The sequence below is a fragment of the Moschus berezovskii genome, chromosome Y (assembly GCF_049115385.1).
Source record: "Moschus berezovskii isolate FMDL1 chromosome Y, NW_MosBer_1.0, whole genome shotgun sequence".
NCBI lineage: Eukaryota > Metazoa > Chordata > Mammalia > Artiodactyla > Moschidae > Moschus > Moschus berezovskii.
Window position 1 is genome coordinate 59273 of NC_142489.1, and position 26969 is coordinate 86241.

General features: G+C 38.5%; 1 protein-coding gene across 1 annotated transcript in view; it reads right to left on the reverse strand.

Annotated features, from left to right (window-relative positions):
* Positions 1–565: 565 nt before the first annotated feature.
* Positions 566–26969, reverse strand: part of APOO (apolipoprotein O) — a 54857-nt gene continuing 28453 nt past the window's right edge. The window contains exons 4-9 of the mRNA XM_055393328.2: positions 26316–26370; positions 23539–23634; positions 18640–18731; positions 15211–15291; positions 4278–4343; positions 566–751 (exon numbers count right to left, since the gene is read on the reverse strand). Coding sequence (XP_055249303.1) covers positions 4308–4343; positions 15211–15291; positions 18640–18731; positions 23539–23634; positions 26316–26370 — 360 coding nt within the window. The 3' untranslated portion in view covers positions 566–751; positions 4278–4307. The remainder of the gene's footprint in view (positions 752–4277; positions 4344–15210; positions 15292–18639; positions 18732–23538; positions 23635–26315; positions 26371–26969) is intronic.

Genomic DNA, 26969 nt, shown 5'->3' on the forward strand with positions numbered 1-26969 from the left:
GGGCCAGGCAAACTATTACTTACAAGTTTTGTTCCTTGGGCTGGCAAAAGAAGCATGATCTCTCAGCTCCAGAGCCACTCATTTTTTATTAAAAAAAAATTTTTGTTTACCTACTTTTGACTGCATTGGGTCTTGGCTGTGGCGCACAGGCTCTTCATGGTGCTCGGGCTTCTCTCTAGTTGTGTTGAGCAGGCTCCAGAGCACATGGACTCTACAGTTGTGGCTCTCAGGCTTAGTTGCTCCACAGCATGTGGGATCTTAGTTCCCTGAACAGGGATCGAACCTATGTCCCCTAGAGCCACTCTTCTTAATGCAACCTTTGGAGACTGCCAGCTGATGCTAAGAAGAGTGGATGGTTTTCCTTAACACACATACACACATAACATGTACACACATACATGAACACTCAGACACATACCATATATACACACAGGGAAGGGACATCAGGTATACTTAAACTGTCACTCAAATAATATCAGGAAAAAAAAGGACAATTTTTTTAACTTAGATCTTTAATTATGTACATAAATAGCAACATGAGAATGAGGAGTTCTGAGGCTTATACATTATCTCCAGGTGGAAGAATTTTATTAGTCCACTTGGAGTATGGCATCACCCAAGATAACAAAGAGGCCTAGGATAGTTTTTCCAGAAGAAGAATGCCAATTTACTACATTCAATACTGACTTCTCTGCCATTTTTCTGTAGAAATACTGGTTTACCATATGGAGTTTCCAATGTTTACCTATAACTAAAAGAAAAAGAAAAACATAAATACAGTGTCCTCCCAGATAAAAACAGCTCTAAGAGTTTGCATTTTTAAAATTTCTTAGGTTTAAATAGAGAAAGTCACATCAAATACATATATTACCATTATATGACATCACAATGAGCTGGTGAAAACTGTAATTATTCCTATTTTATAAAAGAGTACACTAAAAACCAGAAAGGATTTTGGTTTATCCAATACTATATGCAGATTCTCGACTGGCTGTATATCTGAGATAAATTAACCAGATGGATGGGTGAATAAATTAAAAACAACTGCTTAAATGGCACAATACACACTACATTCCTCCCCTTCTGAAAATCAAACAACTATATTTCCATCCATCTGCTAGGGGAGAGCATGATGATATCACAGCACGTCCGACACATACCTTTCCTCACATCACCCCATCATTCTTTTCTGGAATGAAACATACATCAAATCCAAAGATAAAGCAAAGACAAGCCAACTCTTCTTCAGATTGCTTTTCTCCTAATATGTAATGAATCTACTTAGTAATTAGAGATTTATAAAAATTTTAGAGGCCAGTGACTACTTCTTTGATCTTTTAAAATAAAACTAAACATTTTTAAACTTGTAAACTACTAGCTTACCTTTTCTATCTCAGTTTATTAATCTGTTTTGAACTTCTCTAAGAATTCAATAGATTTACTGCATTGTTAAAAAAAAACCCAAAACTTCAAACTGCCAACAATCTATATTAATAACATTTTAATAGATCATAGCAGTCCATACTAGGAAATTATTAAGCAGCTAAAGGAGGAATAAGTACCAACAGGAAAAGACGTACACAATATATTAAGTGACCAAAAGAATCAAGCTAATGCATAAAATAGATAACTAATGAGAACCTACAGTATAGCACAGAGAACTCTACTCAATGCTCTGTGGTGACCTCTGGGCAAGAATACTGGAATGGGTTGCCATTCCCTTCTCCAGGAGATCTTCCTGATCCAGGGATTGAACCTGGGTCTCCTGCACTGCAGGCAGATTCTTTACCATCTGAGCTACCAGGGAAGTCCTGTCATTGATAGCTGATTCACTATGTTGTACAGCAGAAACTAAGGCAACATTGTAGAGCAACTATACGCCAATAAAAATTAATTTCAAAAAAGAAAGTTAATTCATTCAGCACAGCTAAACATAGCAGTGTCTGCAAAGTATTCTTATCAAAAAATTGAACCTAAATCTGATTAAGCCTTCAGATCCAACAGTCAGTTTATGGGAAATGCAGAGAGGAGAGGAACCAAGAGATAAAACAGAATGACACTAAATGGATACACGCAGCCACAGCCAGAACATGGGAAATTTCTAAAAGACAAATAAGCCCGGTTTTTCAACAAATAAATGGAAAGAGAAAAATGAGGGAGAAGGAACTATTACAGCTTAAGAGGGACTTAAAATATCTGAAAACACAGTTTATATCTTGGTAAAAAAAAATGAAAGAGACTTAAGAAACTCATCAGTCAAATGCAATGGGCAGATCTTGTTATGATCCTGACTCAAACAACCAAAACAACTATAAAAAGTTACTAATGAGACAATCAGGGAAATTTGCATACTGTGAATATTAACGGTATTAAGGAATTAGTGTTAATTTCTCTAGGTGTGATAATAAAATTGCAATATGTGCCTGCATGGAGCTTTTGGTGTACTTGCAAAACAGTACAAGGAATATGATCTCATTCTATCAAAAACCCAAAAGCATATTTGGATGTGTGTGTGTTACACATAGAGAAAAAGTTTGGAATGATATACCAAACTATTAACAGAAATTACCTCTGGGAAAGGAATGGAAGACAAAACAAGCTTTCAAAACATTTATCTAAAAATAATTCTTTATGGCAAATATGTATCATTTTTATAATTAAAAACTGCATTTTCAATAAACAACTTAGAAAACAAAATCAAGTTTGTATACACAATAAGCTGAACTCTGGCACGGAACATTTTTGAAAAAACGAAATGAATATGTACACAGTTTCCCTATATTCTGTGACTCATTGTCCCTAGAGAGAAATATAATCATATCCAGTGTCAAATCTCTGACGAACATGTGTGACTTCCTGGCTGCTTACCCACTAGTCACCCAGATGCACATCTGGCCCCACTCCCCAGAGATGCCAATTGTGGGGCGGGGCTTAAGCCTCTGCTTTTAACAATCTCCCACGTAATTTGTATCACAAAATGTGAGAAATGCTGACCTAGGGTTTCTATGTGAAGGGCTGGGATATGAAAGAGGATCTGAATTTATTTTCTGTGACTGCTAAAGCAAGATCAGACCACTGTGGAGGAGTTATACAGAGACATATTTTTGCTTAGTATAAGAAACAGCTTCCTAAAAATTAGAACTGCCCAAAGATGGCTGCCCCGTGGGGTGCTTTTCCTATCAGTGGAGGTAAAAAATGGGAACACACAGGGTTACAGAGAATTTTGCTTGAGGCTGGGTGTTATACCAAATACTTCTTTAAAATTCTAAGATTATATGACTCTCTGGGTCTCCAAAAATGTGGGGACAACATGAGAAAGAAAAAGCTCAGACCTAGAGCTTTCATGAGTTTTAAACAGTAGCCATGACTTACGATAAATTAACACTGATTTTTTAAAACAAATTTCTATTATAAAAGAAAATTTACATTCATTGCAAAAATTTAAAAATACATAGTTATATAGAAGAAAAAGTATAAAAATCATCCATAATTCTACTACCTGAAGATACATACTTAAATTTTTTTTGTATTTTCTGGTAATTATCCTCTCTAAAAATGTATTATACTAGCTTCTTTTTTTCATTTGATAATTGTGCATATGTGTGTCTGCTAAGTCAATTCAGTCGTGTCCAACTCTTTGCAACCCTATGGACTGTAGCCCCATAGGCTCCTCTGTCCATGGGATTTCCAGGGAAGAATATTGGAATGGGTTGCCATTTCCTCCTCCAGGGGATCTTCCCAACCAAGGGTCTGAACCCACGTCTCCTGCATCTTCTGCATTGGCAGGTGTATTCTTTACCACTGAGCCACCTGCGAAGCCCAGCCTCAAGTTACTCAATCTTTAAAGAAAGAAAATTACACCTGTGAATTCCCTATGTCACTTATTCTATATAATCTCGCGCGTCTCTACCAAAGTCATGCATTCAGCAAATGTTTATTGAATGATTATTAGGTGAATACAAGTGTGCTGACTATAGTGAAATGCTGTCTGAACAAAATAAGCTTAAGAAATGATCGTCTGAAATAGGTTTGTAGACAAATCGCAACTGTCGAGTTCTAGCTTGTCTAAAAAACCCAGGTACTTCTCAGGTACAAACACAATTAAAGAAATCATAGCACTTAAGCCTGGAAATTAAAGATGAAATATCATCCTGGCCCTTATGTTTCCACCACACAAAGTTTAAACGGCTATAATTAATTTAATTAATTAAAGACAAGTCATTTCAATTGGTGCTAATAATGCTAAAAATAACCACAAAGTTTTTTTTGTTCTTTACCTGATTAAAATGGGCAGAGCATGGAGTATTCTACTTATTTCCAGGTGAGTTCTTCACATTTCCTGACTTGTAAAACAGAAAATAAGAATATTAATGCAGTTTGAAAAGAAATAGCAAAACTTCTAAAGAAATAGTGCACTGTTTCAAAGTGCACATCTTCACTATTTGAATATTATCTGATGCAAAGTGACCCATGTCTCCATAAACTAAAGGAATGACTAGGGCTCCCTGAGGGCCCTGTTGTAGAAACTGACTAGGGCCCAGAGGAGGAAATAAAACTCCAGTAATCCTCACTAAACAGATTTGGCCAACAGCTGATTCGATAAAACATCCAATCAACAGTGAAAAGATTTCTTCACTACTTCATGTCATTGTCCTTGTTAAAGGTTACTGAATCACTTTGCTGTATACCTAACACAATATTGTAAATCAACTAAACTGCGATAAAATTTAGAGGAAAAAAAAAGAATAGTCACTATGATTGGAACATCAAAAAAAAAAAAAGGTTTTACACATATGGTAATACTTCCTGTAGGTAATCTACTCTGTATATCGTTCACTGGAGGGGTCAAATCACAAAACGTGTTTATTCTGAAAGAGGTTATAATCAGACCACACCCATCCCGCCTGGCTGTCATCTGAGAACATATAATTAGGTCATGTCATCCATGAGAAGTGATGAAGGAAAGGTTCTAGAGGGAAAAATTCATGGGCTACATGTTTAAGACCTTACTCTCTTTCCCATATGTTCTTAAGACTGTAATTCTGCAAACACATTAATAAGACCTGATGTACATGAAGGAACTGAGCTCCCATGAGTGGCAATCTGAAAAACACTAGGCTGCATTTGGGTGAAAATGGGGCTGTGATTCTGTGGGCGACTTGGTGCAGGTTCTCCTAGTGGCCTTCTCTCAGAGTTACCCATGAGTGAAGGAGGGGGAAAGTGAAAAAGCAGGAACAAACGCCTAACCCTATAATTTCAGAGCATGGTTTCTAGGCAACGTCAGGCTTACTGTAGGGACTAAGAACCTGTCTCTAAGCACAGTGATCATACATTCTGGTTTGCTCAAGTTATCCATACTGGTTTATACCCGCTGTTTCAGTATAATTAGTAAGTGTCCTCTTTCACTCTCAAGGGTATCCTGTTTTGGATGACAAATTATATGACCACTGTATCTACAGACCACAACCACTTGATGATGGAGTTCTGGGGAATAAAGCAAGATGTATTGCTTGGTGGTTCATCATACAATATCCAAGTTCACTTGCTGCTCTGAATCTACTCTCTCTCTCCAGAGCCTCTTTCTCACACAGTCACGCACACACCAGAGGCTCTTCCAATTTGCCAAGCTCCTTCCTGGGATAAGACCTTTGCAAAACAAATCCCTTGACTTAGACTGGTCACTCCCAATTTTCACCTGGCTAAATGCTATTGGTCCTTTAGATCAAAGCTGTCCTCTGTCCTTCTATTCAGATGCTCTCTATTCACAGAGATAGCACCCATGCACTTCCTGATTTGAGGAATTCTTTCATTCATGTTTGAATCCTTCACTAATACATGTTTCACAAGGGCACAATATCCCTAGGACCTCTTAGCACAGAGCATTCAAACATTTGTTGAATAAACAAATGGAATGAGGTAGAACCTAGAAATCTGATGAGTGTTTAAAAAAAGTTTGGGCATGTAATTAATGAAGAGATTAAAAACAAGCTTCTGAAGATAAGTGAGATAACCATGTCCAACAACTGGGTATGTCATAAAAATCATGTGGTTCCCTACCTCGTTAAATGTATTTCAGGTTTGAATTACCTTAACATAATGCTTGCCAAGTGCTTTCAGTGATATCTTATATATTCTACTATGGGTATTTGCCAGCAACTCGATCTCAAAAATATACACTGCTAAGTTCATAAGCTTTTTAATCTTTTGGACATTAAAAAAAAATGAGCACATGAAAACATTCTTCTGGTTGAAGAAAACAACTCTGTTGCTAGGAAATTTTTCTTGCTTGATTATGTATTACTTATAGTATAATAAAACATGACAGTCAAATATCTCACTAATGAAATAGTGAGCCCATCCACGCTATTACAAATCAGATCTCTCTTGGCAGAAATCATCCTGATTTCAGCAAAAACAATATTCTGACTTCAAAAGACAGTTTGTGACTTAGCACAAGTCAGAAATCAATTTTTTTGCATCTCCAGATAGTTTTATTTAAATATTTTACAATGCAACCATTCTCCTTATAATTTAATTTTAATACATATTGGGTTTCACTGTTCTTTTTAAGTGATTAATGCATTTTAACCCAACACATCTAAAAAATATTATACTATTATTGCAATCAATAACATGTAATCAATATAACATCAATCAATATTAAAATCCTGAGATAGTTTACAATCTTTTTAATTTAGACCATGTCTTCTAAATTTTGTGTGAATTTGCCCTTATAGCACACCTCAGTGCAGATCAGCTACACTTCATGTAGTCCATAGCTGGTATCTGCCATATTAGACTGCAAAGGGCTACAGGAATTAATCAAAATATTTATTTCTAATTAATATGTATTGCCATATGAAGGGGTATTTGTAGATAAACCTTTAAGGTATAGTAACCCACTGAAATGTCTGAGCCCTTCACTAGCTGAATCATTTTGATTAATTACTTAACTTCTCCAAAATGCAATTTCCTCAGTTATAACATGGGGATAATAATAGCTGGTTTAAAATTCAATGTTCAAAAAACTAAGATCATGGCATCTGGTCACATCACTTCATGGCAAATAGATGGGGGAAAAAATGGAAACAATAAATCACTGCAGAGAGTGACTGAAGTCATGAAATTAAAAGATGCTTGCTTCCTGGAAGAAAAGCTATGACAAACCTAGAGAGCATAATAAAAGCAGAGACATGACTTTGCTAACAAAGGTCCATATAATCAAAGTTATGGTTTTTCCAGAAATCATGTATGGATATGAGAGTTGAACCATCAAGAACGCTGAGTGCCAAAGTATGATGCTTTTGAACTGTGGTGTTGGAGAAGACTCTTGAGAGTCCCTTGGCCAGCAAGGTGATCAAACCAGTCAATCCTAAAGGAAATCAATCCTGAATATTCATTGCAAGGATGGATGCTGAAGCCGAAGCTCCAATAAGTTGGCCACCTGATGCAGAGTTGACTCAGTGGAAAAGACCCTGATGCTGGGAAAGATTGAAGGCAAAAGGAGAAGGAGATGACACAGGATGAGATGGTTGGATGGCATCACCATTTCAATGGACATGAGTTTGAGCAAACTCTGGAAGATGGTGAAAGACAGGGAAGCCTGGCATGCTGCAGTTCATTGGGTTGCAAAGAGTCGGACATGACTGAGTGACTGAACAACAAATAATAGAACCTGCTTCACAGACTCTTCCTGAGCAAAGAGTTTAGCACCCAGGGCCAAGCTCCCAGCAAGTACTCCATAAATGTCACATATCCTATGTGGTAGGTCACTTAACTTTTTTAATGAGGAAATAAAAGGTAAGGGAAAATGACCTGTCAAAACCCCAATGAAATTCCAGTTCACTGGATGTGGTAGGCAGAATAATGGCCCCCCCAAAGGTGTTTGCATCCTAATCCTGGAACCTGTGACTGTGCTACTGTACATGGCAAAGGAGAATTACAGTGGCACTGGAGTTAAGGTTGCAAACCAGCTGACCTTACGATAGGGAGATTATCTTGGATTATCTAGGTTGGCCCAATTGAATCACATGGGTTCCTATAGCGTAAGAGAACAGAAGACAGGGTCAAAGAAATAGGATGTGAACAGGGCTCATCTGCAGAGGCTGGCTTTGAAGACGGAGGAAGAGCTGGAAGACAAGGAATGCTGCAGCCTCTAGAGGCTGGGAACTGCCCTCAGCTGACAGCGAAGCAGACCTTGATCCTATAACCACCAAGAAACTGAATTCTGTCAACAACCTGAATGAGCAGGAAGCGGATTCTCCCCTGGAACCTCCAGAAAGGAATGCAGTCCTGCTGACAACTTGATTTAGCACCGGACGTCTAACCTACAGAGTCTAAGAAAATAGATTTGCATTCCTCTCAGTCAGTAAAATTGTGGTCATTAGATAAGGCAGCAAACAGATACAAGGACTTTTGACTAATGAGTGTAATAAGCTCTATGGCTCCATTTTCCATCAGATGTTACCTTCTCCCGTGCAGATGTCACATGACATCTATCACGGCTACCATGTCTAAAGTTGGTCCATTTTCTCTGCTTCTGACATGGATAAACCCACTGAATCCTCGAAACAACCCCCATTTATCAGAGCACCAGAGCAATTTCCCAAGGTTCCCTGGTGACTCAGCTGGTAAAGAATCCGCCTGCAATGCGGGAGACCTGGGTTGGGACGATCCCCTGGAGAAGGGAAAGGCTACCCACTCTGGTCTTCTGGCCTGGAGAATTCCATGGACTGTATAGTCCATGGGCTCGCAAAGAGTCGGACTCAACTGAGCCACTTTCACTCACTCAAGGATTGTAAGAGGTGGGGGTGGCGTGGGAGTTGGAGAAGACCCTGACGTGTCCACTATGGAGTCTACTCTCTTGGCTACCAGGTCACGCTGCATCCTGCCTTGTCTACGTTTTCTGATACCAAAAGTGTATGTCTTTCAAAAAAAGGAGAGACTTTTTCTTTCAGGATTTCTTACTTTTTATTTTGCTAAGTAATATTGTTTTTAAAGAACAAAAGAAAACTCATTGCCTAGTACCTTTATTTCTTAGCATTTTAATAACAAAAACTAGAATGGCAGAAATTCAGAACAAATTTAGCTTTATGGAAAACCCACTATACTGTCCTTATTTTTATTTTATTGTGGTAAGAACACTTAATACGAGATCTGTTCTTCTGACAAATTTTAAAGTGTACAATACTGTAATGCTAACTATAGGCACTATGCTGTACAGCAAAACTCTAGAATTATCCATCTCATATAACTGAATTGTATACCCATTAAATAGCAACTCCCCATTTTCCCCTCACCCCCAGGCCCTGGCAACCACCATTCTACTCTGCTTCTATAAATCTATTTTAGATACTTCATGTAAGTGGACTCAAACAGTATTTCTCCTGTGACTGCCTTATTTCAGAGATGATCATTTTATTTTTTATATTAGATTCTGCTCTTATATTTTATTTTTAAAATCATATCACTTACAGTTAAACTTGAGGGTGTTTAGAAAGCTGAGGAATTTTGAATGGAGGAAGAGAAAACAGGATTTACTCAGGATGGTGGCCACTGTTTCCCTTTTATTTTCCTGCTGAGCTAGCAAAGGCTTGAATACAACTATTAAAAGCTCAGCATTAGAAATTCTGCTCAGTTTTCACATTAGTAACAGGTTTATATTTCTTTATATTTTCCTGCCCTTCAAAGAAGTATTAAGTTCTTGGCTTTTAGTTATTGTTGATCTTTAACAGTCATTTTATAATTCTTTGATAGTAAATTGTTACAAGTTTTTAAAACCTAGTGAAAATTAAACATGACTTTTACTGAAACACATTGCTGTGTTTGGTTAATTTAGAAGACAATTCCAAAAGGGCCATCTGTGACCCTGGGGCCTGACACCCACCACTGGCCTCCATCTCTGAAACTCAGACTTTGGGCTGGGACTATTCTGAAGGGGTTTCAGATTAGCAATGAACAATCAATGAATACTTTCCTGCTTTTATTAAGTGCCTAGAGTCAAAGAGTGAAAACTGTAATGGAAGCGATCTATGAATCAACTATATTAAGAACTCCTGATCATCATCAAAAGACACCAAAACTGAAAAGACTAGCCTCAAACCGGGAGAAGACATCTGCAAACATGTGACCACAATATTAGTATCTAGGAAAAAATTAAGGCTTTTACATCAATCATTAAGAAAGGAACTAATGACCCACATAAAAAATGCCAAAAGACATGAACAGGCATTTCAAGAAGAAACCAATAAACATGTGAAAAGATGTTCAACCTCATAATCAAAGGAATGTACACTAAAACAAAGAGAAATTTGGAGACCACTGTGACATGCCAGACAGCCAGGAAACTATTGCAGAGTTCTTGCATCACATCAGAGGACACAGAGCCACCTTCTACCAGCCAAAATGAGCAACCTGAACTCCAACAAGGATAAGAATTACAAAGCATTCAAACCCAAATATGTTTAAATCGACAAATTCAAAATGATTGTTAAAAAAAAAAAACTAGTTGGAGACATTCTGAGGATGTAAGGGAACAAATTTATTACTCTGAAAGCCAGACAAATTCAAGAGAAAAAGCTGAGCATTTATCTTGTCTTTCCTATAACTAACTAAACAGTTTATGAGGGGAAGGAGTTCTTTATTCAAGTGCTCTAGCTATCATGTGAAAATGAAATGACAGAAATAGAATATCACCATTTTGCAACTCCCAGTGAATCAGTGAGTCTAGGCATTGATCCTCAACAGCCACTAACACCAAAAGTGAAGCAAAAACTTAGATGCCTGTGGACCCAGCAGCCAATCTTCAGGAAACGTAGACAGGAGAGGAACACTTTCAACTGCACCTAAGTGTGTAATCAGTAAAACCCAAACTGTTGGAAACTCTACAAGTCCAACATGCCAGGTCCTTTTAACAGATACAGTGTAAGGAAAATAAGAGGATGGAAGGAGAAACTGTAGATTAAAAGTGACTCAGAAGGGGAAAAAAGCCTTAAAAGAAATATCATGTCAGAGATAATAGTGGGCAAGACTGAAGAGACAGGGATATATATTTAGGTGATAAAGCTATTAATAGTTGCAGGAAAGTACATTATTGGGGCAACTAAGGAAATCTGACTATGGACTGCATATTAGATAATGTCTATGTAAACAAAGAAATGTCAGCTTTCCTGAACATGATAATGGTACTGTGATTCTATCAGTAAATGACCATATTCTTTAGAAATACAGGCTGAATTAGATATGGGTAGAAAGCGCCATATCTATACGTCTCAAATGGTTCAGAAAAATAAAATACACATGTGTGAGTGCCCAAGCATGTGTAAACAGACAGACAAAGCAAATGTAGCAAAATGGTAACTGGTTAATCTAAGTGAAGGGTATATTCATTATACTATTCCTGCAACTGTTCTGCAGTTCTGAATTTTTCTTTCAAAACAAAAATTGGGGAACAAAACAAAGCCACACATACATACACCCCACAGTGAAAAACTACTTCAAAGGCACCAGACTGGCAAAAATAGAAAACTTGTCATCTAATAAAATTGATGTGCAGACCCTATGAACTAGGAATCTCAGCCTAGAAAGACTCTTAATAAACCATGACACACGTACAAAAATATGCTCACAGCTGTGTGTGCAACAACAATATACTGAAAACCACCCAACTAGCCATCAACATGGGATTTTCCCACAAAGAAATATTCTATAGCAGTATAAATTAATAAACTACGGCCATACACAGCCCATAAACATAATGCTTAGGGAACAAAACAACTTGCAAAATAATACGTATAGTAAGACTCCATCTAGACAAACTATATATTTATTTATATGTGTATCTGATATAGTTACTTATGTTAAAAGGCAAAAAACAGGCAAGCTGAACTATAGTGTTTTAGAATAAATATGTATGTGGTTAAACTACAAGAAAAGTTTAAAGAAGAACAAAGGAATAAAAACTTCAAAATTCTGGATAGTGGTTCTCTCTGGGTAGACAGAGGGGCACAGGAAGAAGTTGAAAGACATTGGTAATTTCCTGTTTTTAAAGATGGATGGTTGGTTGGTATATGAATGGTCATTATATTGTTGGATTTTAAACTGTAAATATACATATACACAGTTATTGTACATATATTTTATATATTCTTTTATCCCCAAAAAAAATAAAAAACCCTGACCCACTATGATGACAATTATTCTGGACACACCCATCTTTGCTTCACAGTTCTGCCAAAGCAAAGAATTCATTTTAGCTGAAGCAGATTAATTCCTCTTCACCAACCAATCACAGAACTGAAAGATCACCTCATTCAAATTTCATTGGTAGAAGACTCACTGCAAACATTTAGAATTAATTCCTAAAAGGGAAAAGGGATGTGGCGGACCAAAAAACGCCACAGACTTCCTTAGGGTTTTTGAGAGCAATACAGCTCCATGGGAAATAATTAACAACTGAACTATCATTCATACCACTTATAATTTCAGGGCCCCATTTTAAACACAATGGCCACAAATTTCTTTTGATTATTTACAACCAAAAGTATGTATATCTGTTACATGATTGTAGTACAAACAATTACGAATCAGACTGCACTGAATTTGAGACTAGTAATTAAAGCCTGACTTGAAAACCAATTTCTAAACATGCTAAGAAACAAACAAAAATCTCCCCCATGAAGTGTTCCCCAATTCCCTTCAAAGAGTTCCTGAGCTCCAAAAGATTCCTGTTCCAGGGTAGCTTAAATCTTTACTCTCATTAGTAAAGAAAAAACAAACAAAAAAATACTGAAACTCACAAAGTCCAACAAGGGGGGTGGCAGGGAAATCAATAAAAAACAAAAGCATTTCACTATCAAATAATTCCCCAAATCTAAGTACATCAAATCTTGGATTAATAGGGCCTTCTGATATTTTTCACTTAGAACTTGTGCTAAACGTTTAAGTTGTCAATATCCATTTTATTACCTTCTAGTCAGGACAGATAGCTGTCAGGAGAACTGTGCTTTGAGAGTAAATGAGTGGAGCTCTCAGTGATGCTCAAGAGGGCAAGGGCACAGACAGGAGACCAGAGAAGAAATATAGACCAACCTCAGGCTAATTAGGCATCTTTGCTACCTCACTCCCCTTATCCAGCATTTTCAAACAGCCATAAAGTGCTGGCCTGTTCAGCTTGCATTCCAACCACAGTCCAGTTGGTGAGCACGCGTCTGCCTGATACCACAGTGACCACTCAGACTCCCAGGGGACACCACCCCCCAACCATGGCTTTTGTGTGCATCAGTTCTGTATTGATGCCACAGCGAGCATGCAGAACTGAGGTGGAGTTTCATTTTCCAGATTTCTTTCTAAGGCTGTGTGTGTATAGCTTTCCTGACAGTCTACTTCCTTTCTCATATTAAACTCAGTGTGGACTTAAGGAATTTTTTAAACAGGAAAGAGAGCTTCCAAAGAAAATGTCAGAGAAATGAAAATAAAACTATGAGTGTTTATTCTTTAAAATGGATTGCCAAAGGGCACTTGATATTAATATACAACTTCCTGGCTGGTTTTAAACAGGCTCAATAGAGGTTAATTCCTTTAGAAATCACCAGTACAAAACCTAGTCTTAAGATTTCACTGGAAGACTATTTATGTAACAAATGAGAAGGGCTTATAATTTATTCTACAATGTTACTTTCAAGTTCCAGTTTGAAATCCTGGACTTTAATTTTGAGACAAGTATTTATATTTTTTAAAAAGAGTATTTTGATTTGACATGACCAGAATCAAGTGTTCTATGATAAGGTATGTTAATAATAAGAGCCCTAGCTGATCGCCGAAGAATTGATGCTTTTGAACTGTGGTGTTGGAGAAGACTCTTGCGAGTCCCTTGTACTGCAAGGAGATCCAACCAGTCCATTCTAAAGGAGATCAATCCTGGGTGTTCATTGGAAGGACTGATGCTAAAGCTGAAACTGCAATACTCTGGCCACCTCATGCGACAAGTTGAATCACTGGAAAAGACTCTGATGCTAGGAAAGGTTGGGGGCGGGAGGAGAAGGGGATGACAGAGAATGAGATGGCTGGATGGCATCACCGACTCTGTGGACATGAGTTTGAGTGAACTCCGGGAGTTGGTGATGGACAGGGAGGCCTGGCGTGCTGTGATTCATGGGGTTGCGGAGAGTCGGACACGACTGAGCGACTGAACTAAACTGAACTGAAGTGAATTCTTCCTCATTGAGCTGTGCCTCTGAGTGCTCAGAGAAGACATGATGCCTTGTTCTACACTTACTCTTCCTTATCAGAGGAGAGAGAATGTTCCAGCAAACATGGGCAACATTTAATCAGCTAAGTGGCTGTGAGAAGAGACAAAAAATGGCATGTCCTTATAATTCCACAACCTCTTCCCCTCTGATGCTCGCCCACGAGTCAGTAGAGTGGCCTGTAACTGGTGACTGGGCCCCTATATGCCCTTAACTGGGCCCAGAGGCTAGGGGATGAACAGATACAGTACTGATAAAGCAAAGAATGGAGCCTATGATGAGTGAAATAGCAAGAGGAGGAGTCTCGGCTATTCATCTTCTGCTGGGAACATACCCTGTTTCCATCTATTCTAGTTTTGATAAACCTTCAGATAATACGCAACACTCTGAACAAATTATAAATACAAAAGAGTGGAAATTATGGTCTAAGACTGAAGTGGAATGCATTCTATGATCCCCACTTATATTCAGCCCTGCTGCTGCTGCTGCTGCTGCTGCTAAGTCACTTCAGTCGTGTCCGACTCTGTGTGACCCCATAGGTGGAAGCCCACCAGGCTCCCCCGTCCCTGGGATTCTCCAGACAAGAACACTGGAGTGGGTTTCCATTTCCTTCTCCAATGTGTGAAAGTGAAAAGCGAAAGTGAAGTCGCTCAGTCGTGTCCGACCCTTAGCGACCCCACGGACTGCAGCCTACCAGGTTCCTCCATCCATGGGATTTTCTAGGCAAGAGTACTGGAGTGGCTTGCCATTGCCTTCTCCGATTCAGCCCTGCTAAAAACAATCAAATGTATAGAAGTTCTATTGCTCCTCCAATAAAGGCCACCCGAGAATCTGAGCTACAAGCATAAGGAAATACAAACACAAACAGCAGCAGCAAGCAACAGGGTTATCAAGAATTTTATAAAACCTGAGAGAAACCACACATTTAAACTGAAAGGAAGATAATGAAAAACATCTTTCTCACCTTTTGAAAGTTCTCCTTCCACAAATCTTCTACGACAATGTATCCTCGTAAACCCCAGTCATACAATTTCTCTCCACTGACCTTGAAATAAAATATAAAAGGATCCATTGCTATTCCATATATGAAGTGGTAAGGAAGAGAATTTCTTGCTTTCTTTTGTCCCGTTTCTAAAAGAACTGTATTTAAGCATACAACTACCACAGGAATCTTGGTTGAACACACACATTAAAGCTATACAATGTAAGCAAATAAAAGATAGCAAGAATGATAGGGTAAGAAGAAAAAATAGTTTGCCCATGTATAGCTACTGTTTAAAATAATGTGCCATAAATTATAGGTATATATTTCAACCTTTCACAATTTCAAGGGAAAAAATGTGGGAAAAAATGCTGATATGAGAAATTCCTAAAAAATCAGATAAGAAAGAAGGCTTCTACCTATCACATCTAACACGTAACAGCCAATCAAGTCTGAAACTCAAGATGAAAATCATTCATTCATTTTAGGGGCTAGGTAAAAAAACAAGTGAGCCCAGTAAAGATGGTCAGTCTTCCCAGATCCCTCAAAACATAAAAGTCTTTGAGTTTCTATAGGACTTTTGCTGTCTGCTCCAAAACCCTTTCTACAACATGCAGAAAGGTAGGCTCCAGGGTCAGAGAATATTTTGGGGGTAAGTGAGCTCCCTACCTTAAAAGGTGCTGATCCACCTTTGGCCTGCTGACTTTAATTACTGGAAACTTTTTTAAAAAATATTGAGCTTTCTTAAAAATAAACTTCCAATAATTTGCATTCATTGGTCCTACTTATGACAATATTGATTAGTCTTCTACATGAAACTACTCTGATTTTCTGAAAGCAGTTATTATGCTCTTCCGAATTTTTATAATCATTTGTCTCTATATAGCATTTTACTTTACCAAGCACATTCACATGATTTATCTCTATTCCATATAACAATCCTATATGGTAAATAGGCAAAGATTAATAGGAAATATTCAGAGGCCAAATGACTCATCCAAGGTCACAATGCTAGTAAATCCAGCATTTGGCTGCAACATACTTGTTTCTTACAAGTTATATTCTTCCAATTGTGCCAACTGTTCTTAAAATACGATATGATTCTCAGACTCACTGGTAGATGTAACAAGCATTTACTATCAGTATAGCACTGTTCTCAGTGTTTTAAATTTCTGAGAGAAAAATAATACTCGCCCATCACTTTCAGAGTTTTCTGACAATACTATTCTCCAAACACTACTGAACAGAAAACAAAACATGAGTGATTAAGTGGCTTGTCCAAGGTCATGGCATTCATTAGGAGGGAAAAAAAAAGAGGAAGTAGAAAAGAAACTGTGAAATAGGAACTAATTCTCTTTCAATCACTGATGTTTATTTTGTTGTGCAAAATACACATGATATAAAATTTACCATTTTAACCACTTCTAGGTGTACAGTTCAGTAGTAATTACATTCACAATGTTATGTAACCATCACCACCACTATTTTCAGAACTTTTTCATCATCCCAAACAGATCACTAATGTTTTATATCTAGTGAAAACAGTTAATTGTTTTGTTCTGGCTTACTCTAGGTACAAAAAAAAAAAAGACAAAACTCCATCCCACTCACTTCAAAAATAAATTACAATACAACTCAGATTTGTATGTTACTATCTTGGTTGTGAATATAAAAAATTCTTTTGCAATGCATGCTGTGGCATGGAAGATAAAGACCTCTACTCAGAGGGCTACTACATATGCTTCTCAACCACCAGCCAATTTACTATTTAAACCATAACAGACTGAGATGATATTTGATTATTTTTGTGATCTAGGGCTGGCAGACATGATTCACTGTTCCAGAGCTGGGACTGAAGCAGACAGAGGATTGGTAACTGCCTCCAGGACTGCTATAAACAACGCCAAACCCATGTTATAAAGATTGTACTGGTATTTGCCACCAAAGCCAACAATTTCCCACAGCTGGATCCACTGGGCTCCCACCTACAGCTAGAGCACCATCCAGGCATCTAGACTTGATGATATTGCAAGGACTCCAGGGGGCACAGTGTCTGGTCAGACTGGCTCAGAGCTTCAGGAACTAGTTCTGGTGATGGCACTGCTCTTCTTCCTAGAAACCAGTCTCAGTGTGATATGGCAGTCTAGCAAATGAATCCCCATCTCCAAAAGCTACCTAGGATCTCAAAACTTTAAGTCGGCCTCGTTCTTGCCAATTTTCCAAGGAATTTCAAGTGTACAGTCCCTCCAAGTCCAGACACCATTGCCCTGAGGGAGTCTAGTCTTTATCAGTGGTTCTCAAATATTATGGGCTTGCAAAAATCCCACAGAGGGCCTGCTAAAACACAGACTGCTGGCTCTAACTCTCAGTGTCTGAGTCGGGGCCTAAACACTTGAATTTCTAATAAGTTCCCAGGTGATTCTGATCCCACTGATCCAGGGACTACAGTCTGAGAACTGCTGGTCCAGCTGTTATGGACTGAACTGTGTCCCCCAAAACTCATGTGTTGAAGCCCTAACCTACAATGTGAATGTTTGGAGAAAGGGCCTTTAAAGAGGTAATTAAGGTCAAGTGAAGTCATAAGGGTGGAGCTCTAATCCACTGGTGTCAGTATAAGACAAGGATGACACATCAGGGAAGTGTGCATACAGTGACAAGGCTACACAAGGACACGGAGAAGGTGGCCGTCTGCAAGTCAAGGAGAGAGGCCTCAGGAGAAACCAACCCTGCTGACACCTTGTTCTTGGGCTTCCGGTCTTCAGAACTGTGAGAAAATAAATTTCTATTATTTAAGCCTCACAGGCTGTGGTATTTTGTCATGGCAGCTTGAGCTGACGAAGGCATAAGCTGTACTTGTGTCTCGGCCACTATGTTCTACCTGCCAGGATGCCATCAAGCTGAGGCCTCAAGGGTAAGAAAGGAGCAGCCAACTGACAGCCCTGAAAAGGGCATTCCCAACAGAGCGAACTGCACTCCCTAAAGTCCCCAGCAAGGAAAGTGAGGCTGGCACCAGAAGAGGGGGAAGGTGGCAGAGGGCCAGAGCACAAGGCCCATGCCTACAACGCCAAGGAGGGCAGGCTATGACCAGGTACACCCAAACTGAGAATGATCTGTAAACACCAACTCTGGAATTTGAGTCTCTAGGCTTCCATGTAATTATACAAAAAAGGTATATTAAATTTTCTTTGATGAATCTTGCCTTCTCTGAATACTGACATTGAAAGGAGGGCCAGAACTGAGGTATACAGTGGAGAAAACCATTTAAATTTGCTGCAAAACCATTTAAATCTATATGTGCAAAGAAATTTTACTCCGGTGTTATAAAGTCTGAAAATAAAATTAAATGAAGCAGTAAACCCATATATACATGAGCAAGAACAAGGGACATGCAAGCTTACTGATATAACTTACCTGGACAAATACAATGGCTTGTTGTGGATAATAAAGAGAGGCAGCAAATCCCATGAAACCAGGTGGATACATCAGCTTCTTTATCTTTGAACCTATTAAACAGAAGGTTGTGGACACCATCAGAGGATTTATTATCTCTATCATCACAGCTTGCCTTGTACATCTAACACTGTGTAAGACTCCTCCACACCATGCCAGTGCCAAATTGCTGTGGTCAGGGCATCTCTCCAGACAAAATCTTAAAAGGGGCACAAGGTACCTCTAAAGAAATGCCATAGATTTGCTGCTGAAAGCCAAGACAGCTGGTGTAATGGCATGCGTGTGTTAGTGGATAGAGTCCAGCCTCGCTCAGGTGGGCATTGTCACCACTCTCCTTTAAGGTCAGTTCCCTCTCAGCTCACCCAGAGACAGAACCTGCTCCCCAGCAAGTCCCATCTATATGTAAAAAGTTCTTATTAGTTTCAATCACCTTGCTCTTAAATACAACTGTACAACCGAGGAAAGGTGAAGAAAGCTCACAACATAAAAGAGAACATCAAGACAAGAAAGACAGAAAAATGACCGAGGAAAAAGAACTTAAAACCAAATTAAACTTATTCTTAGGAATCATCAATAAATTTAAGAAACTACTGCATTAAAAGAAAAATGAGCTCTGTGAAACAGAGCAGAAAAGAGCCCTTGGAAATGACCAAAGTAAAATAATTCAAAAGAAGAAAATAATCTAGAATATATAAGAGAAATCTGACAGGGGCTCCCCAGAGGGCTCCATGGTAAAGAATCTGCCTGCCAGTGCAGGAGACGCAGGTTCGATCCCTGGGTTGGGAAGATCCCCTGGAGAAGGAAATGGCAATCCACTCCAATATTCTTTCCTGGGAAATCCCATGGACAGAGGAGCCTGGTGGGCTATAGTCCATGGGATTGCGAAGAGTTTGACACAACTGAGCGACTGAGCACTGTGCACAGAGAAAGCTGATAGGCAGCTGCTCTTGGGTTTCTAGCTCCAACTAATGTACACAATGAGCTGGGGGTCATAGAAGTTCTGGAAGGAAGTACAATCCCCTGCTTCCCTGCCTGTTTCCACCCCCACACTTCCCAAGAAGCCAGTGATGTAGACTGTAACTGTCAGCATGGCCAGAGGGAGCCTCCAGAAGGCAACAACAAAGGGCAACAACCACCTGTCCTCCTTGAGTGGCCTGGCTGGGCCTACTCTTCTGAATAATCACCCATTCATCTCTCTCCCAGAGAGATACCTCTTGTCATCACCACAGTCCTGGCCACCCTCATCACCATTATCTGCTAAATGCACAAGAAACCTATCCGTATGATCTGGCAATCCCTCGTCTGGGTGTATATCCAAAGGAAATGAAGTCAGTAACCTGAAATACCTCATGTTCATTGCAGCATTATTCACAATAGTCAACACATGAAAACAAACTAAATGTCTGGAGTGGAGGAATGGATAAAGAAACTGTGGTATACATTTGCAATGGAATATTATCAAGCCTTTAAAAATAAGGACATTCTACCATGTGCAAAACTATGGATGAACCTAGAGGACATTATGCTAAGTGAAATAATTCAGACAGAGAAAGAAAAAACAGCACATGATCTCACTGATATGTAGAAGCTAAAAAAGTCTAATATACAGAAGCAAAGACTAGAAGGGTGGCTATCAAGAGTAGGGAGGTGGGAGAAATGTGGAGATATTGGTCAAAGGATACAAAGATGCAGTTATGTAGGATGAGTAAGTCTAGAGATCTAACGTGTAGTATGATAACTACAGTTAATAAAACTGAACTCTGGACATTTACTAAGAGAGGAGATTTCAGATGCTCTCATCACAAAAAAGGTAACTATGTGAGAAGATATATTAATTAGCTCCACTCCAGTAATCATTTCACTATTTATACACATATGTTGTTGCTGCTGTTGTTCAGTCGCCCAGCCGTGTCTGACTCTTTGCTGCCCCATGGACTGCAATACACCAGGCCACTCTGTCCCTCACCATCTCCTGAAATTTGCCCAAGTTCATGTCCATTGCATTGGTAATGCCATCCAGCCATCTCATCCTCTGATACCCTCTTCTCCTTCTGCCCTCAATCTTTTCCAGCATCAGGGACTTTTCCAATGAGTCAGCTGTTCTCATCAGATGACCAAAATACTGGAGTTTCAACTTCAGCATCAGTCCTTCCAACAAGTACTCAGGGTTGATTTCCCTTAAGATTGACTGGTTTGATCTCCTTGCTGTCCAAGGGACTCTCAGGAATCTTCTCCAGCATCACAGTTCGAAGGTGTCAATTCTTCACTGCTTTGTCTTCTTTACAGTCCAGTTCTCACAACCGTATATGACCACTGGGAAGAGCATAGTCTCGACTATACAGACTTTTGTCAGTAGAGTAATGTCTCTGCTTTTCAGCACACTGCCTAGGTATGTCATAGCTTTCCTGCCAAGAAGCTGCCTTCTGATTTCATGGCTGCAGTCACCATCCATAGTGATTTTGGAGCCCAAGAGGAAATCTGTCACTACTTCCACCTTTTCCCCCTTTATCTGTCATGAAGTATGGGGACAGATGCCATGATCTTAGTTTTTTAAAATAGTTAGTTTTAAGCCAGCTCTTTCACTCTCCTCCTTCACCCTTATCAAGAGGTTCTTAATAATTCCTCTTTGCTTTCTGCCATTAGAGTGGGATCATCCACATATCTGAGGCTGTTGATGTTTCTCCCACCTATCTTGATTCCAGGTCATAACTCATCCAGCCCAGCATTTCTCATAATGTGCTCAGTGTATCGATTAAACAAATAGGGTGACAGCAGACAACCCTGTCATATAGATACATACATATCAAAACATCAATTTGTATACTTAAATACATATATATTTTTATTATAGATTATTTTCCTACTTTAAGTACAACATACTCTATAATAATTAATATTACTTTACAAAATGGGGAGGGGGGAAATTATGATAAACAATTGCCTAGCATTTTAGAGATATTTACTATCAAAAAAAAAGTCCTGATTATAAATGAAACCTGTCTATTGAGTTGTCAAGCCCTCGTTAATTTGTATACAGGCAATTCATACAACTGTGTGTACTTAAGAAAAAAACTGAATTTCTTTATTCAAAAAATAAAATAAAATTATATTAAAATAAATACAATGTTTGAAAAAAGAAAGAAAAGAAATCCTACCAGGACAGACTTAGCCCATCATACTGCTGCCAGCATCTACCTAAAGGGGCCTGCAAATCACTCTGACCACACATAAACATACTTACCCTCCCACTCATTTTGCTTAGGAACGCCCACCCAATGGTGTTTACCTCAGGCTCCTGTATCCCAGCACCCATGGGAAAAGATCTATTGTACAGTATGTCTGCATGTGTACTTTTCTGGAAAAGAATTAAGGTTTTAAAGTATTTTAGTACAACTAGAGCCCTCTCAGGAAAAGGAAAAAGAGAGGGGAACATTTAAACAAACAAGCAAATAAAGAAAGACAAAGGCAAAGGCCCCACAGCAGCAGATGTCCTTCTGTTGCTGATCTGCTCAGGAGAGCACAGTTCCCGGTCGTCCTCAGGACGGTCAGCCCAGTGGATGTGCGGAGGAGGAACACAGTGTAGAGCGCATGCATGGCACAGGGAGCTGTAAAACTGTTCCATGTGCTCTCCCCACGGAGAGGGAAGGAGGAAGCTAATCTCACTTGATTCCACATTCCTGGCTCCCTAACAGTCAGTCAACATTCCAATACCCTGGCCTTGGGATCTCCATAAATTCTAAACACTATCTAAATAAGATAGGAATGCTTTTTTGGACAGCTTTACAGAAGGAGGGGAAAGAAGTTTGGGACAAAAAGCTGATTCAACTATTGCCCAAGTCGATTAGCAAAAATAAACTCTGCTTTTAATTCTTATATATTCTGTGCCAAATGGGAGGAGGACACAGAAACTACAACAGGAGTTCATTCCACATGCTCGGGGAGTGGCATCAGGACAGCCTTCTTCCATATTGTAAAAGAACGGTTAAGGCATGTATAGAAAGGTTCTTAATATTGAGAAATGGTTATCAAACTAGCCTCTATAGTCATCTCTTATGGGAACCTGATTACAGGGTTCATAATCTTTCTAATTAAGAAATTTTTGTAATCTGAATTTTACAACCAGTGAAACTTCCAAGTAGTTCATAACAAATTCATCTCATTACGGTAAAGTATTTTATCATCCTGTATTTTCTATAAAGACTTTGTAATCCAGTAGTAAAGTGTAGTAATATCTCTAAGTTGATATTTGTTAGCTTTTAACTTTAAGTATTTTAAAAGATTTTTTATCATCACCGACTGAAGCTATAAGACATCAAGAAATTATAAGCCCTCTATGAAATCACTGTACTGTGATTAATAGCCTGATATTTTTTACTAATCTTTCATATTACAAAAAAATACTAGGGTGCACAACCTTGAACATATGCCATTCTACACGTGTACAATAACATCTAAGACGTAAACTGCCAGAATTCCAACCAATTAGCCTGATCTTAACAGTGAAATATTTAGAAACAGTTTCTCAGGTGTGACAGGTCTTGGTTTACAAAAGTTCACTTTCTGTACTAAAGAGCAACAGGAATTTGACCAAGTAAATGAGCCTATGAAGGATAACTAACTTCTTCTTTAAATCAAAAGTACATAATTTTTTTCATTTTATTTTTTTTTTACAATTTCTATATATGTTTAAAATCAAATATACTGAAGAAAATAATCATATCAATTATACACCAAGAAGGCCATATGCAGAAGCCAACTCATTATTCCAAAAACTGATAAATGAAAACAAAGAACCAAACATATATCTTATCTCTGATTTATGAAGTTTTTTCCTTAAAAAAACTGCAAAATTGTACCTACCTCTAGCCAGAACGAGTCCAACAACTCCAGCAAAACCAATAACACCAAGTCTTGGAAAAAATCCAGGAGGTGCATTTTGGAGATATTCATAGCTGTCTACAATAGAATCAGATCAGAAAATAGTACCATAAATTGCTCATTAATAAATAAAACACACACACCAAGTATATTTCCATTAAAAATAATAAAAAAAAGAACAAAACAAGAAGTCATATATAAAAGTATATGTAGTATCAAACACTTTTCAAATAATGTAGTCTGCTGTTAATATGCTTCAACAAGTTCTTTTCATGTGAGAGATAAACATGATTTACTAGTCACATAGTAAGTATCCAATTCTCAAACACTTTTTAGTCTGATGATAATCTGGCAGTAACATTAGATTATCTTCATAATTCTTGAAGGCAACAGATCTGAATCAATTATTTATAAGGGGAGAAATATAAATTCAGGAATCTCTCGCTATTGAAACACAGGATCAGAATAAACTTGGATAAATCTTTGGACAGATGTGTCACTGTCTGAAGCTTTGCTAATTGCTCTCTAAAACTCAGGAACCAAATATATCAGACTCAGGGGGGGACAAATGTATCTTTTGCCATCTGAATTCATTATTCAGACTCAAGAAATGAAAAATCTGAACACTGAAGGAAACTTGCAGTGCAAGTACATGCGGGAAATAGTCACTGTTGATAGATAAATACAAACAAATGCGACACGTGAGCCTATTTGCAGGCCTTAACATGCCTGATGACCTCATTTGCACGATGCCTCCTCAGAACTCCTTCCCTGACTGCTTCCATCTCCCCAATCTCTGTTAAACTAGTCTCTTTCCTCTGTACCTTCGATGGTGGTCTACGACTGCCTCTGTATTTGAGACAGTATTGAACACTTTATTATATGCACCTCAGTGATTGTGACCACTGTCTTCCTCAGCCTCTCTCTTCAATGCCCGCCATGGGGGTGACTTAACAAATGAAAGTGGAACTGAACTAACTGGAATACTCTGTAATTCTCTCCTCCAGATAAGACTAGACACATGCCAGTTTTCCTTTTCTTGGGTTCTTTGGGAACTGTGGTGATGATCTGAAATACTGCTATAGGGTTTGTGCTGCTGCTACTGCTAAATCGCTTCAGTCATGTCTGACTCTGTGCAACCCCACAGACGGCAGCCCACCAGGCTCCCCCATCCCTGGGATTCTCCAGGCAAGAACACTGGAGTGGGCTGCCATTTCCTTCTCCAATGCATGAAAGTGAAAAGTGAAAGTGAAGTCGCTCAGTCGTGCCTGACTCTTTGTGACCCCATGGACTGTAGCCTACCAGGCTTCTCCGTCCATGGGATTTTCCAGGCAACAGTACTGGAGCGGGGTGCCACTGCCTTCTCCAATAGGGTTTGTGCCGTTTGCACCAATTCCTGTCTTGCCTTTAACCTGATTTTAACTTGCCTGGGTCATTTGAGGCAATTTTCTACTTCTCTTTATTTTTGCCTACCAGCATGTTATTTTCAACTGTAGCCATGAACACAGAGCAGGTGATAGGACACTCAGATGCCTTGGTGAGCTGAGCCAAAACAGGAAAATCACAAAGAAATGGGACTCTAAGACTGCACTGAAGCCGAAATCCAGCTTCTAGTTAATACATCTTGGCTGTGACTGCCAAGATGTGGACTGGTTGCCTTGGCAGACAACAACGCAACTCATAATAGAATGTTTCTTCTTAAGAGCCTTTGCAGTAACTGGGTCCAAGAGAAGAAAAAAAAGACTCATATTGCAAATACTGCTTACTTCTATGGGAAATGACAGGTGACAGCAAAGAGATCACCTCAGTCACACAGAGATAAAATATCAGGACATCTTTAGCTTCCTGAGGGGAAAAAAGACAGTAACAAAGTACCTAATTGCCAGGGTTGTTATGAAGACTCTACATCAATTAATACTTGCAAGTCACATAGATTAGCTCCTGGTACTTAATAAGCACTGAATAACTGTTTTTAAAATTAAGATATTAATCCACATGAATAATTTAAAGAACTGGTAAGCCACTAATATGTCTATCTTCAAAGGAAGACTTTATTTATATGGTAGGTAGTCTCAGGGGTATTAGCACATCAGTGCTCTGATGATCTTCACAGAGAAATAAACTGCACTCATGTTTATTCTGTCATGGAAACAAACACTTGTAAAAAGAAGAGGATGATCGGTTTAGATGTCCAATAAAGGAAATAAAATATGATTAATGTCTATTAATTTCCTAATATTAGTTGAACACAAGACTGTGAAATCAGTTTATGGGTGTATGTGTTTAAGTGAATGTGAAAAACAATTAAAGATGATAAAAAACAAATGAAAACATGTAAGAACACATGAATCATGCAATAAAGCCTTTCCTAGGCACACTAGCCTAGTTCCTTCCTGTATCTAGACTTCTATAACATGTGTTAACAGCCATGCCAATGAGTGATCCTGATTTCGAAAACCTATAAATGAGCTAGGACACTGCATCTGGAAACAGATTTTTAAAAAAGGAAGCCCAGTGTATCTGCACCTGCTAGGTCAACAATCCTAATGATCTTGAAGAGACTTACCTGAATGGGGACACTAGTTTTCTAAAATCTGATGGAAAAAAACAGATCCTCTTTCCAGAAATATCCAAGTAGCTCTAAAATTCTACATATAATTTTAAGGAATTCACAGACCCCCTGGAGCCCATCCATGGAATACCAGTTAAAACATCCAATGTCAAACAAACTGACTGTGCCTAATTAAAAATCAACTTACCTAACCCCCATTGAACCAAACTCTGCATCTTGGGCTTATTTTGGGAGTACTTTTCCTAAAAAGATAAGAAAAAAGAATGAATAGACTTTGTTGATTAGAAAGTAACAATAGATATGTATTTGTCTTTACTGAATAAATTATCATGTTATTAGCACTTCTTGAACAAAGGGGTCTACTGTCTATCTGAAGGGTTTTGTATTGTTTCTTTTTTCTTTTGTAATTTCCTGTTCACCACAAATTGCTTAGCAGAATGGCTTATCATTGCCACAGGAAGCAAAGATTTCAAGTAGAGTGGTTTCAACAACCTGGCCTTTTTATTCTTCTACTGAAACTGAAGAGGATGAAAAACACTCAATCCCCTTGATAATTAAAGTGGAAATCCTTTCCCTGTGAGATTAAATCTTTCATATTAAGTCTATTTCCTGATTTGCCATGATTTTAGAGCCTGTATCTGAAAACTGCCCATTTGAAGCAGAAATGACCCGATTTAATGTGACAAAGGAGTCTATATCCAGATTTGGAGACATGTGCCCCAATCCTGAGCAAATGAAGTATTAACATTCTCTTAATAACAATAAAAAGACTTTTTACATGAACATCAGATGATCCTAAAGTAAACAAGGAACTAGGCTAGAAGATATCCACCTTCAAGAA